This window comes from Chinchilla lanigera, unplaced genomic scaffold (assembly GCF_000276665.1).
Source record: "Chinchilla lanigera isolate Chin_1 unplaced genomic scaffold, ChiLan1.0 scaffold00034, whole genome shotgun sequence".
In the NCBI taxonomy this organism is placed as follows: Eukaryota; Metazoa; Chordata; class Mammalia; order Rodentia; family Chinchillidae; genus Chinchilla; species Chinchilla lanigera.
Genome location: NW_004955435.1, coordinates 16,506,161 through 16,520,863, shown reverse-complemented (window position 1 = coordinate 16,520,863; position 14,703 = coordinate 16,506,161). Strand labels below are relative to the sequence as shown.

Sequence of the window (14,703 nt, the reverse complement as noted above, 5' to 3'; positions counted from 1 at the left end):
GATTACAGGCGTGCGCCACCACGCCCCACACTACAAATCATATTCTTTCACTTGTTATTTCATGGTTCCACTGCTTCAAAAATTTAAAAATAAAATTTTAGACACACAGAAAGACTACAGAGACTTAATGGTATCCATATTTTAATGAAGTTTGAGGATACATAGATAACTATTGATTCAGTATAGCTACTACATCCTTAAATATATTCTTAAATTTAAAATAAACAACCATTCTCTCTCAAATTCTAGTAAATAAGACCAAATAAGCCAGGAATGCTGTTGCATGCCTATAATGCCAGCACTCTGGAAGGCTGAGGCAGGAGGACTGCAAGTTCAAGCTCAGACTGGGCAACTTAGCAACTGAGCAAGACCCCATTTCAAAATAAAAAGGCGTTGAGATGTACATCAATGTAAAGTCCCTGGATTCAACCCCGAGTACCACACACAAAAAAGAACCAAACAAATATAACCAACAGACAGTAATTTAAAACAGCTATATGAAATCAGATTATTTGTACTTTGGTTTCAAAGATACGCACTTCTCATTCTTATTTACAGCAGTAATGGGCCCTGTTCCCAAAGAATGCTTACTAAAAATTGGATTAACTTCATGGGGTACATTCTGGAAAAAGCTAGCCTAACATTCTGAAAACAAACACCCACAAATAAAAATAAATCCCGTATGAAAAGTTACAGTAGGGTTGCCCAGGCTTTCATACACAGAAGAATAACCTGGGGATCTTGTTAAAATGTGGATTTAGGTTCACTAGATCTAGGGAGGGAGCAGGATTGCATTTCTAACAACCTCTGCGATTCCTGATGACACTGATTGGTCTCTAGCCCACACTTCACATCAAAGCATCTAAAGTACCTGAGGTAAAAAATGGACAATGGGCCAAAACACTCTCATTCCCTAACCTCATTACTTCAGGCAAGACTCAAAATGTGAAACCCCTCCAAGGTTAAAGAGAGATGGGCCAAGGCTGGCATGTAACGGAGAGTGTGTGCTTAGCATACATACGAGACCCTTTGTTCACTCTCCAGCACAACTGAAACAAGAGCTGCTGCACTTTTGGTTCTTAAACCCTTTTTGTGTAACTCTTCCAGGACCTGGAAAAAGATTCAGCGCTGGTATACTGCTTTCATGGATACTAAATGTAAAGGTAAGAAACTAACTTCAAAAACAGTACTTTTCTTTGATCTGTATCCTCTTAAGAAACACTGACAGAGCTGGTCTCTTAAGAACAAAAGAGCACATCTTCTGTCTCATGTTAGGTTTTATTATTCCTGCCAGAACCACACCTGAAAGAACCATTACACACCTTCCCTTCCTGTACACCTGCACGTCTCACCCCTGCCCCACTTCCAGTGCTCTTCCACTTCAGGCGGACAGGAAGTGACAGCTGATGAAAACCCCGGATGGCGAGGAAGATATGCTCAATTGCGGACTTCAGAGTTTACAAAGAGCTCTGTTTTACTCTATTGCTACCAAAGGCCTGATCTATACTTGTGCAGCAGTATTTTCCTGAGCTAGGCAGGAAAGGAGACACGATACCAAAACTGCCTTCCCAATTATGGCCCCAACCATACAGCAGAAGACAAAGAGAATACCCATCAGGCAATGCTAAGATTTAGTATCTGACAAACAGAAGAGCAACCAAATCAAACGCTTAACGTTTTTCAGTAAAACTGTTCACCAAATCATGCCCAAATTACATTCTTAGCATTCTGAATCTCCATTATTTAAATAAAGATAGGAGAGAAAATACCAATACCATATATGAACCTTTTTCAGTTTTCTACGTTGCCTCTGACCTGTCAGGAAAGTGACTGTCTTATCCCACAAAAGGTGCTTTTATCCTACTGATCAAAACTTCGAAACTGAAATATATAAAATAGTCTCTGAATCTACTTTGCACCAGTTAATAGCAGCCAATTATTCCTGTACACCAATTTGCTTGCTTCCTGTCAAACAATAATGCTACCTATATCATCAAAGGCAAAATGAAGTAGGTGAGGTGAAAGCAAAATGAAACAAAACAAAAGCACTCCATACCATTGCTCATCTGTGTGGAGGGAAATTTCTTTTCATTTATCCGCTCGTGGTTGGTGGGAAAGGCAGACAGTTCTCTGTCTGCCAATGATACTAAGTTCTCCAGGGCAGCAACGTCTTGGGAAGGACATGACAAAAACGTCTCTTTGGGCATCTGGACCATGAGGCTCGACAGTGTCTGATCCAGAACATCCTCCTCGGCGATATAGGTATACGGACAGTACTCTCGAGTCCTTGAGTAAATGTTGGCATTGTCGTAGCAATCTGAGCAGATCACCCGAGCACCAGTGCCACCTAATGACCACAGGAGAAAGAATCCCAACATCTTTCTGTTAAGGAATTAGTTTTTCAATCATCAGTTTCTTCCCACAGTTATTACTGTCACTGCTAGCTGACTACTTCTTTTATAAACCATGTGAAGTTTCAAGGTTTTCTGTGAATTAACTCGTTTAATCCTTACAACATTCCTCTGAGGCAGGTACTATTATCATAGGAATAATAAATAAAATGACTTCTACAAATACAGTAATTATAGCACAGAGAAGTAATCTGACTAAAGTAGTATTATCAGAATGAGGAGCTGAAATTTAAACCAGCATGGCTTCCAAGCTCACACTCTTGAATACTATGTTCAACCATCTCTGTCCAGCCTAGTTAAAACCAAGGGATCCAAACCAGGGCTGGCAGTGTGCTACAAAACATATGCTCTGCTTAAGCAGACTGAAGCAGGAAACAAGAAGCTATGATGACCTCACTTGATAAGATTGTGTTACTTTCATGTGTCAAGAGGTTAAGCAACACTTACTGCTAAAAGTATCCCCAGTCAGAGTCCTGTCTGACAAGTATGGAGCTAACAATTTAATAATAAGCTCCCCTGGACTGCTATGTACTTTGAAAACTAGATGAAGGAAAGACTGTAAGAAATAAAGAGCAAGTCATTTATTCATCATCAATCAATGGAATGTTAGAACTGGACAGAATGAGAAATCATTTCACTGAATCCTAAAAGCAATGTTATTTCCCACAGATTTCAAAGAAAAAAAACTTTTAAGTATCCTTTAGAAAGTCAGAAATAGCCCCTTTATGGCTGTGGATGTGGCTCAGTTGTACAGTGTTTGCCTAGAAATACACCTTTTTCTATGGCAAGCCACAATAAAATCCAATTTATCAATCAGAGGAGTTTTATTAATACTCAGCCTAAGAAATCTTTGAAGAAATGGATTAAATCTTGTTATCAATATGGTACTTGAAACACAGCTTTGTTGGAAGTGGCTGTGGCAATCTTGGGGACGTACTTAGTAAAGTACCGCTGCTCTGTTCAACAGCACGTAAACTGAAGTGCACATCTTAGGTGCTGTGTTCACAGTCACAGCGCTAGGAAGAGAAAGTACTAGCAATCAAACCTACTCTTTCTTCCCTTAATTCACCTCCCTATCTACAGAAGTGAGGGCACAAGAAACAAGAAAGGGCAAGAAGTAGTCAAGAAGTCAGGCTCTTCTTCTGATCTTGGAACTCCTGAGCTCAAGCAATCCTCCCACCTCAGACTCCACAGACTACAGACAAGCTCCACCATGCCCAGCTCAGATTCACTTAATTAGGAAACATTTTACATCTCTCTGATGTTCTTTTTGTTGTTGTTGTTGTTTTGGCTGGTAGCAGGAATCAAACTCAGGACCTTGCGCTTGCCAGGCAGGCACTTGTGCCACCCGGCCCTTATGTTCTCCATTTTATGCTGAGAAGCACCGCTGCCCTTTTAACTTACTATGTATCTACCTGTCGGCAGAAGTACACCTCCAGCGGATGTGGCCTGAGGAATGACTTCCCTGGAAGGGTTAAGAAACACTTGAAATGAGTTCCTAGGACATCCCCTTCCATACTAATAGCGTTTAGCAAATTCTGCTACATACTTCAAACCCTTGTTTAAGAATAAGCTGTTTTTCCTTTCTGTAAGAGTCTTCACTTGTTAAGACTTTAATCAATTTTCATTCTATTTTGCACGTGGCCGAATGTTTGCATTGAGTATCGTACTTTTAAAATATCACTTAAGGTTAATGGGAAAACTACAAGCAGAAACATAAACCCAACAGGACAGGGTGAAGTTGTAACAACAAAGAGCCCTTACCATCAGTGCCTCTCTGCATGTACCCACTGACAGGAGGCATAAGCTGTTGATGACTGCCTGCCTCAGAGTTGCTGTAGCCTTCCTGTGGCTCAGACAGCGTTCCTTGAGAAGACAAGTAGCTGGGAATGTCTGCAGGCAGATTGAGCTCCTCTGTGGAAAGAGACATCTGTAACTCTCAAGGTGAGCAGCGGAAGCTAACACTCAGAAAACTATTTTCTAAATGTTCCCACTGTGAGACAACTGCCCAGGAAAATGGTATGGACTTAGAACGCTCCGAGCTGTTCATACTTCCCCTAAAAGTATTTTACACCAGAATTCTCAGTTTCATTTTAGGATTACTACCAAGACTGGGGATGTGTAACTCAGTATTACAGCACTTGCCTAGCATGCACAGGCCCTGGGTTCAATCTTCAGGAGTAAGGCGGGGTGGGGCTTAAAAGAAACAAACCTTAACGGTTCAATCTTTGTGTCTTTTTGAGACTGGGTTTTGCTCTGCAGTTCAGGCTGGCCTTGAGCTCACTTTGTAGCCCAGGCTGGCCTTGATCTTACGGCGATTCTCTTGCCTCAGCCTCCTGAGTGCTGGGATTACAGGTGTGTACCACCACGCCTAGCTAAGGGTGATGTTTATCTAAAGCCACACTTGCACAATCTTTCTCTTCTCCTGCAGATTTCAGTGTGAGAGGGGTAAAAGACTGACTTAAGCCATGAGGGCTCTATTCTTCCCTGCAGCAAAATTGTGGAAATGAACCTTAGGCCTTGCACATTCCTGCCAGCTTGAACCACTGGTGGTATGTGCATAACTGATCCATCAGGTAGCTGGTACCACCCGATGGGACTGTCCCATGCTACCAAATGGGATAGTCATACATGACCCAGCGGTGGTTCAAGCCAGAGGTAACATGTAACATATTCCAATCAGAGCCACCATCGGTGAGACATAAGCATTACAGCCCTTGCTGTGAACAAGTTAAAGAAAGAAGGTGCCACACGTAACAGTTACACGAGCACAGTTTTGGGGGAGTACAAAATTCTTAAAACAGTTCTAAAAATAGGTTCTGTTCTATCAAGGAAATTAGCATTTTAACAGGAAAAACTCCTATCAGGTAATGAATGTATCACAGTTCCTCAGTGTTACTTATTTTTCCAGTAAATCCTATATTACATTTTAACTCAAGTACAAACCTCAGGTGTCATGTGGGAACCACTCACCTGTGTTGGTGATACTATAGTCTTCGCTTTTCCTTCTCATGTGGTAAATAACAATGACCCAGATCAAAGAGGTGCCCACAACACAGCAGACCACAACAATGATGACAATGCCAACTGTGGTCCAGCCGTCATCTTCATGCCCACTGCTGCTCTGAGACGAATCACAGTTGGGGGACGAAATGACATGCAGGTAAATATGGCCACGTTCTGTCCCAAGAGTGTTAGACATAATGCAAGTGTATTTCCCCGCATCTTCTAGCCCGGCATCCACAATGATGAGAAGCTGGTTGGCTGCAGCAAAGAAGTGTCGCTCTGTCACCAGCAGCGGGCCGTCATCTTTAGTCCAGTTGAGGCGCGGGGCAGGGCTCCCTCCAGCTATGCACTGCAACACGGCTGTTTCACCTCGGGTCACTGTCTTGTCCTCCAGAGGCCTGATAAATGAAGGTGTCTCTAACAAGAAATCATTTTAAAAAATCAAGTTAGGCAATTTTATTCCCTAAACCCCACAGAATTAGACTACTGAACCGACCATGAAAGGAGCACTTTCATATACTCATGGGAGGATTAGAAGGTAATGTTTCAGAAAAATAAAAGCCTCAAATAACAAAAACCTAAATCTGAGACAGGCATAGTAGTGCACACCTGTAATTCCACTATTTGGGAAGCTGAGGGAGGGGATCCGTAGGAGTTGGAAGCCAATCTGGGCTACACACTGAGTTTAAGACCTTCTTGGACTACACAGTGAAACTCTGTCTCAAAAAAGCAAAAACGTAAATCTGAGGCTAGAGGTATAGCTAAGGGGTGGAGCACTTACCTAGCATGTTTGAGGCCCTGGTACTGAGCCCTAGTTTCACCCCCCACAAAAAACCTAAACAGATAAATAGGAAAAAAAGTCTGAATCTTATCTCAATAATTACACCTTGGGCAAAGCTATCTCAAGGAGCTCAAAGATTCACATACAAAGATGTTTATTTAAAAAATGTAAAGGAAAATATCAAAGTTTAACAGGAAAATGATTAAATGAATTATAGTAGAGTCACATAATGTTTCACAAGGTCTTTGTTTTAATGATAGGGTAACCCTTGCAAAACAATATTAAACAGGAGAAAAAGCAGGTATACCTAACTATGTATATTAAAAAATGGGCTTAAGAGAATCTAGACTAAATATGCTAAAATCTGTGTTTGAGTCACTTACCCTAATTTTTTGTATCTTACACTTTTAATCAATAAATTTACTTGTTTTTCTGATTATACAAACAACACACACCAAAAAAAAAAAAAAAAAATCACTGACATCAGAGGTGTCAGAGGAACAGATCAGAAAGTACAATTTGCTTTTGATGAGTTCTACAAAGAAAAGATTTTGAATAAGAACAAGAAAACAGCAAAAACACTAGTCAGGGAAATTTTTAGGGAAAAGACATTTTACCTGAGAAGGATATAGATGGAAAGGACTATAAGGAGGGTACTGGGGTAGGAGGGGGGGGGTATACTAATTATGTCATTAAAATATTATACTGACAGAAATTTATTGAGGTGAAAAGCTACCCATGACACTCATGAAACAGGTTACAACAACAGTATTTTATGGCACTATCAATTTTTTCATTTTCAAAAATGCTTTAAAGCATACAGATATCAAAAACATGAATAAATATAGCATATAGATGTCAAGAACTCATCTATCATGATATTCACTTAATTGGTTTAATCTGTCTTTGGGAGGGAGATGCCGAGCACATCTTTCTGTTTAAGAGTATTTCTTAAATTGTGTTATTAAGAAATGTTTCTAGGAGGCCGGGGATTTAGCTCTGCGGCACAGCACCTGCCTAGCAAGCGCGAGGTCGTGAGTTCGATTCCCAGTACCAGGAAAACAAAAAAAATTTCTAAGTGGAGGAAATGAAGAATTGCTTTGGGTACATGAGGTGGTGGGATGTTAATCAGCTTGATTCTAGTAATCACTTAACAACATGTATGTGCCTCAAAACATGACACTGTAAAAAAATTATATTATACACCATAAATATATACGATTTTACTAATTATGCTCAATTAAAAAAAATTTTTTTAAACTGCAACTCTGAATAGAAAATACAGGATTATAAGAGGCACACTGGAAGGAAAGCAGAAAACCTAACTGAAGACAGGTAAGTTTTCTGTATTATTTTAATTAACTAGGGAAAAACAAATTTGTCCTAGGCTCTCTGTGAACCAGTAAATTCAGCAACATCAAATGGCTGGAGTTCTTTTAAGAAACAGCAGAACTCTCCATACAAGCTCACTGGATAGTGTAACAACATATGAAAAAGAAACCTTAACATGGCCCAAGCCTGTAATCCCAGCACTGGGGAGGCTGAGGCAGGAGGATTGTTGCAAGTTTGAGACCAGCCTGGGTTACAAAGTGAGTGCAAGGCCAGCCTGAACTGCATAGTGAGACCCTGTCTCAAAAAGACCAAAAAAAAAAAGAAAGAAACCTTAACAGAGGCAGACATACAACAAAAGTAAAGTGATGAGGGTTTTGAAGTTTCATTCATGTGATAAACATCCCTAGTTTTGCCTTCAACATTTTCCCAGATTTCCAGTATCTGACCCACTGATGTCCTAAGCTGATATAACCTTCCAAAAAGTTGCCAAACAACAACGAAGGTAAGAATCATGACTGAAACCTCTAAATTATTTTTCTTGCCCATAAAGACCAACAGCATATCTCAATGGCACAAAAAATTCAGACACTCCTGAAAAGCAGTAAACATACCCAGCACCGTTAGTGAAGCATTTGCTGAGAGGCCTCCTGCTATATTCTGGGCCATGCAGCTATAGATTCCCATGTCTTCTATTTTCACGTTGGCAATGAAGAAGACATCATCCTCCGGCATGACGTGCATGCGTCTTTCTCGAGCAGCCGGAAAGTCAGTACCACCATCTTTCTGCCAGGAAATCTGAGGTACAGGGTGCCCCTCTGCAGCACATTCTAATCTGGCCATGGCACCAGTGCGAACAGTTAGGTCCATTGGAGTTTTCAAGAAAGATGGCATTTCTGTTTTAAGAAAGATCAGGAGAAAGTAGGCAGGAAGGAACATACACACACACACACACACACACACACACACACACACACAATAACAACTATTATAATGCTCCATTTCTCAGAGAACACATGCCTTTTGAAATAAGTGAAGACAGCTTTAGAGACCATCTTTTATCCCAGAACCTCAGAGTACAGTGTTTTGAATGGTGACACCTAACTCTTCTAGAATGTGTAACATGTCTATCTGAGCAAAGGTCATAAGCCTTGCTGAACTCCCTGTTTTACAATCTGATATTTAACGCTATTCTCTCACAAAGCTGTACAGTACTTCCCAAACATCAACACAGTTGTCAAAGGAAATGAATGTTTAAAAAAAACAATCTATGACTTTAAGAATCTCATTAGGGGTCGAGGCTATAACTCAGCAGCACAGCACCTGCCTGGCAAGTACGAGGTCCTGAGTTCAATTCCTGGTGCAAAAAAAAAAAAACAAAACAAAACAAAAAAAAAACTCACAAAACTCAGTCATTTAAAAAACAAAAAGAACCTCATTAAAAAACTCAAAAGTAGCCAGGCATTGTAGTGCACACCTGTAATCCCAGCATTCAAGAGGCTGAGACAGGAGAATTGTTGCTAATTCAGGGTCAGCCTGACCTACAAAGCAAGACCCTGTTTTAAAAACAAAAATACAAAAACACAGAAGAAGACCCATCTTTTGGATGTACACAGCCTAAAATGTTGTAGTTACTTAATCCAACAGGCTGCTTTAGAGAAGTTTTTTTGGCAGCCACAGGAAATAAAAGCATTAATTTCAAAAATAATTCTGTGTAAGTACATTTAATGATAACTGGACCCAGAAATGTACTACATATTCTGTTATCAGAAGGCCCTGTGCATAATACCAAGAATAAATTTCAGTTTTCAGAGGAGAACTATGATATTAGAAAGAAAATTGAGAATTTGAAAAGAATGTTCCCAAAAGCAGAAAAGTAGCTCATCTCCTAGGGTCACAGAATTTACCCCTTAACCAAAGATCACTTAGGGATAAGTAGACATAGGTAATCCAAAAATCCTACCAATTCTTCCCCCTCAAATGTAGGCTTACTCTCATTTCTTTGGTTAAGTGATTTTCAAACTGATCATGAAAAACCCTTCTAAACTTAAAAAAAAAAAAAAAAAAGAGAGAACGAAGTCAGGCATGGTGGCACATGCCTATAATCCCAGCACTTGGGAGACTGAGACAGGATGATCGCCTGAACTGCATAGTGAGGCCCTGTCTCAATAAAACAAAATAAAGTATTAAGAAGAGCAATTCCTTACCATTCACAGTTAGTTTGGCTTTCTGAGAATAATTGGAGCCAAAGTGATTAGTAACAATACACTGGTATTTCCCTTCATCTGTGAAATTCACATTGAAAAGATGTAAAATACTAGTATGTTCCAGAGCTTCTCCAGCTTGCTGCTGATAACGGACGAAATTCTCAATATCCACGTCATACAGAATTTCACTGTCTTTGCGCCACACCGTGGACATTGGTGAATCGCTGCTGCTTACTGCAGTACAGGTCAGAGTCACATTAATGCCCTTTAGAGCAACTGTGGTTTCAGGATGTGTCCTTATCTGTGGCTTGAGAAAATCATCTGAGAGGAAAAAATGTAGCAGTAGCCAAGTCAGTTATTTACTGTTGCTTAAGGTTCAATTTTAAAACAAATACTGTGAAACTGAGAGTTCTGAAAACAGTGGCAACATTAAGGAGACTACAGAGCTACCGCCTAAAACCCTTGTTTAATGATGGGGAAAATGAAGTCCAGAAATGTCAAATGGCTTGTGCAAAGATATTTAACTCGGTGGCAAATAAGGTCTGAAACTTCCAAAATAGTGAAAAATTCCACACACCGCACATGTACTACTGAAGATTAGTTTAGGACTGGCTAATAAACTCTACAGTCATAAATAAAGTATTATTGGATGATTCCGAGAAGACGGTTTACAAATTCTTAGCTAGTATTTTCACTGGATAACCCTTCACTGTGCTATAAAAGATGTAAGTGGAAATGCAGGATAAAATATACAGTGCATCTACATTTCGAACCATGGATGACAATATAAGCAGAATTTCATCTGCATTAGACTCTGTTTTCTTCTTTAAAATTTGTAAAAACAGTGGAAGTAGAAACAAAGTGTTCCAAGTATCTTTAGGTAGGTTGTGAAAACAGACTTGGCGATATACGAGTACTAGGATGAACAGAGACCCTTGGGATGTGCTAAAACTGATACGCTGATCTAAAAGCTGTGCAGCTGGTCCTCCACACCCATGACCTCCACATTTAAGGATTTAACCAACTGCACACTACAAATAGTAGAGGAAAAAATTGTGTTTGTGCGTTTTAGTAAAATTGTGTTATGTGTTTTATATGGCTTTTAGTTTGTTAGTCTGGCTGTTAATATGTACGTGTGACAATTAACTCTATAAAGAGTTACAAAATAAAAGAATGTAATGCTGGCAAAGGCGGGGTGGGCAGGGTTATGTGCACGTACCAATTCCCCACGGTGAATGTAATCATCAGGTACTACAAACATATATTAACTTTTTAACTTTAATTCTGTTGTAATAAAAATTTTAGAAACAAAAAGTACGAACCACAGATAAAATCCTTTAGGTCCACGTTCAGGATGCTTTGACCTGCCAGCCATTCAGGATGGGCACAGCTTACATTTACAGAGTGATGGAGGTTATTATCAACCAGCCACTGAAGCAACCATTTCAAATGACAGTCACAGAGCAAACTGCTTGTGTTCAGAACCCTACAATAAAGAGGAAAATCACTCTTTGTTTTGCTTTTCATTCTAAGCTTCTTCAGCATTAAAACTTGAATACAAATTTATCCATTTTTCTCACTTTTTTGTTTAATCTTAATTATAAAAAAATTCAATCTGAGCAACTTCGTTGGAGATAACACTATGTAATATAACGGCCACTGCTAATTCCTATCATTTTGTTCTGAAACCCTACATCATTTTTATTGTTTTTGCTTTGTTGTGTTTTTGTCTATATTGTTGGTATTTTGCTATTGTTCTTTTTTATTATTCTCTTTAAAAGAAAAAAATTCCAACTGTCACCCTCAATTCTCCACATGAAAAAAATCAAAAAAGGGAAACAAGGGCACAGGGACCACTTTAACTTAAAGACGGCTAAAACGTATTACAACCAAATGTAACACGATTCTTGATTGGAAAAACACTACAAAGGACATTACTTGACAATGGGGAAACCTGAATATGGAATATTAGACATTATTATTATTTTCTCAGTATTATTTCCTTAGGTAGACAATGGTGATGTGGACATGCAGTAAAATGGTCATGTGGACTCTAAGGAAATACGCAATGTGATCAAAATATACAGTAAATGTTTAAATTTTTAAAAATTTATCACAGTAAATTACACACTTATTCCATCATTCTTGCCACTTTCTGGAGCCGTTTTGAAGTCCCCTTTCGTGTCTTTACAAAGTGTGATCAAAAACACAGTGAATCCCACATTAAGTGGCATCCAGGAAGGGGCATGCTCATGAAAAACGTTTGGTGTGTCCTCCAATCCCTTACTCACCACACCCGGGAGCTCGAGACTTCCAGCTCTTCCTCAAAGTCGAAAGAACCACAGCAGGTAATTGTTTTGAATCAATTCAGGACATTGAATCAGCAACAAAACCTCAACTGAAGACCCAGAACAGGGTTTTGAGAACTGCTTTAGAAAATGGCAAGAATGGGACAGGTGTGTCTGAAGCAAGGGAGACTATTTTAAGGAGGATTAATGGCAATGTGTCTTTATAACTTTTTAGAAATTTAAACATTCACTGCATTTTTAGCACTTTCCTTTTCTGTTTTGTTTTTGTGGGTACTGGGAATCGAACTCAGGACCTCGCACTTGCCAGGCAGGTGCTGTGCTGCTAAGCCGTATCCCCGGGGTCCTTCACTGCTTTTTCTATCACACTTGCACACAATGAGATTTTGCAGCAGAGTAACACGTCACCTACAACTTTCAATGGTCAGCAAAACAAAACAAAAAACCACCATCATATCTGTACATATGTGTGTGCAGGGGGCAGAGCCACAGTGGGGGTGAGAGCCGGAGAAAGATAAAGTGTGCAAGGGAAATACAAATCTGGCAAATAGTTAATAACTGGTGTATCTTGGTAGGTGTATGTGTATTCATTATACCTCACTTTAAACTTTTGAGCTTTCAAACTGAAAAGTTGGGAGCAAAAGCTTACTATATATTTCATAGTCCAAGAAATCTTCGTTGTAGCAAGCGTACAGTCATTTTCAAATTACTTTATTAAGACTAAAACCCTTTCAGCCCTCTGACAATACGTACTTCAACTTAGACTAGAAGGCATTATCAGCAGTCGATAAAACATACCTGAAAATTGTTTTCACTCCATGACCCCTTAAGTGTTCTGTCCACTTACAAGTAGGAAGAGCAAATGATTTTGAAAACAATACAACTTGCTTTGTATACGAGTTCAAATTCCTCATCTAGTCTTAACGTTCAGTACAAAGTACATAAACAGTGGTTCCACACAAGTTCCAATCTTTAATGGTACCTCAGAAGCCATACAGTACATGTTATTACTGGCTCCAGGAGGTGCAACAAGCACCAAAACTGACAAGTACCAAACAAGCTGTGTTGGCTGGGCAGGGCCCCAAGCCCTGAGGCAATCGACACCAAGTACCAGCCTGTGCACCACGTACAAAACAATGAGTACAGGGACCAAGTAGTCAAGCACCAAGGCACGAATGTATTTTACCAAGGGCAATTTTAATTAAACATGCAAAAATTATCATTTAAGAATTCTTCAGTTCTTTTTATTCATTTAAAATATTTGACAGTGAGCTACTCTATGTTAGCCACTGTTACAGGTTACAAGCACAGCTCTCACCAGGCATGGTGGCACAGGCCTGTGATCCCAGCACTGGGGAGGCTGAGGCAAGAGGACAGCCATAAGTTTGAGGCCAGTCGGTGCTACAGAGTGAGCTCAAGGACAGCCTGAACTACACAGCAAGATGCTGTCTTATCTCAAAAAACCAAATAAATAAACAAACAAACATAGCCTCTTGTGGTTTATACCTAGATGTCCACCCAAAGCCTCACGTGCTCATAGGTGGGGAGTTTCGAAGGCTGCTGCATTAGGGTGTATGATACTGGGATTAAGATAGTGACGGCAGGATTAAAGGTGTGATGCTGGGATTAAGGGTGCCCCACATGCAGGGTGGGTGGCACCACCCAAAAGTTGGGCACCTTGGATAAAACAGAAAGGGACAGAAAGAAATTGCTTTGCTACTTGCTGCCTTCTGCCTGCCCTGCCTTGCCATAGACTGTTTCTCCTCTGCGCTGCCCCTCTGCCATGCCACCTGCCTTAGAGCCAGCTGACTGCGGACTGAGATCTCTACAAACGGTGAGCTAAATAAACCTTTCTTCCTTCAGCTTGCAAATGTTGGGTATTTTGTCTCAGCAATGAGAAAAGTAACTAAGACACAGCCTTTTTCATCATTTTGAAACAGGGTCTCACGAAGTTTTACAGGCTAGCCTTAAACCTGTAATCTTCCTGCCAAAACTTTTCAGTGAAAAAAATGCACTGGAGTTCTTGCAAGAGTTCTATGTTCAAAGCAACTGGAAAAAATTATTCCAAAGTACTTGCTAAAGCACTGTTCATCACAGTATATGCAAGGAAAGAAGAGACATGTCTTTCTTTTCATGGAACAAGGCAAGTCCATTTTTTCTGTCACCATTTGTTCAGTAGGACCAGCTCAATCATCAGCTGGCACCTGCTTGTAAAGCTTATCTACTAGGTATTTCAACAGTAAGACATTTAATGCAGGGCACGTCTACAAAAATAAAAGAAAAACAAAGGTTAACAGAACAAACTACAAATCCAGCTTTTAAGTCCAGACGGTATTCACTCTAAAAGATTGCTAGATGTTGGATTCAAAAGCATCTTCAGATGGAATTAGGACAACCAGGGCAATCTAACAGATTTTCCTGGTTTGCAGTACAAATATCTCTTGCAATGCTCCCTGATATAAAGGCGACTTTTCTGAGTGCTCCACGCAGCAACAGGCACGCAGGCTGACAATACACGATCTGTTACGGGATTTCTCTGGAGTTTCTATGGAGCCACCCAGCTTCGGTGTACAGGGATTTAGGAAAAAGGCTGTTTTAGCTATGCCAGGTCAGGAGGGTGGTAAAAAATTAGAAATAACAGCTTGGAGAGCTGTAGCCAAATT

At 40.0% G+C, this 14,703-nt stretch overlaps 1 protein-coding gene across 1 annotated transcript in view; it reads right to left on the bottom strand.

Moving 5' to 3' along the window:
* Lrig2 (leucine-rich repeats and immunoglobulin-like domains 2) overlaps positions 1-14,703 on the bottom strand; it is a 54,204-nt gene that overhangs the window by 1,640 nt on the left and 37,861 nt on the right. Inside the window, exons 12-17 of the mRNA XM_005388976.1 lie at positions 11,057-11,220; positions 9,735-10,055; positions 8,142-8,423; positions 5,385-5,834; positions 4,176-4,325; positions 2,057-2,347 (exon numbers count right to left, since the gene is read on the bottom strand). Coding sequence (XP_005389033.1) covers positions 2,057-2,347; positions 4,176-4,325; positions 5,385-5,834; positions 8,142-8,423; positions 9,735-10,055; positions 11,057-11,220 — 1,658 coding nt within the window. The remainder of the gene's footprint in view (positions 1-2,056; positions 2,348-4,175; positions 4,326-5,384; positions 5,835-8,141; positions 8,424-9,734; positions 10,056-11,056; positions 11,221-14,703) is intronic.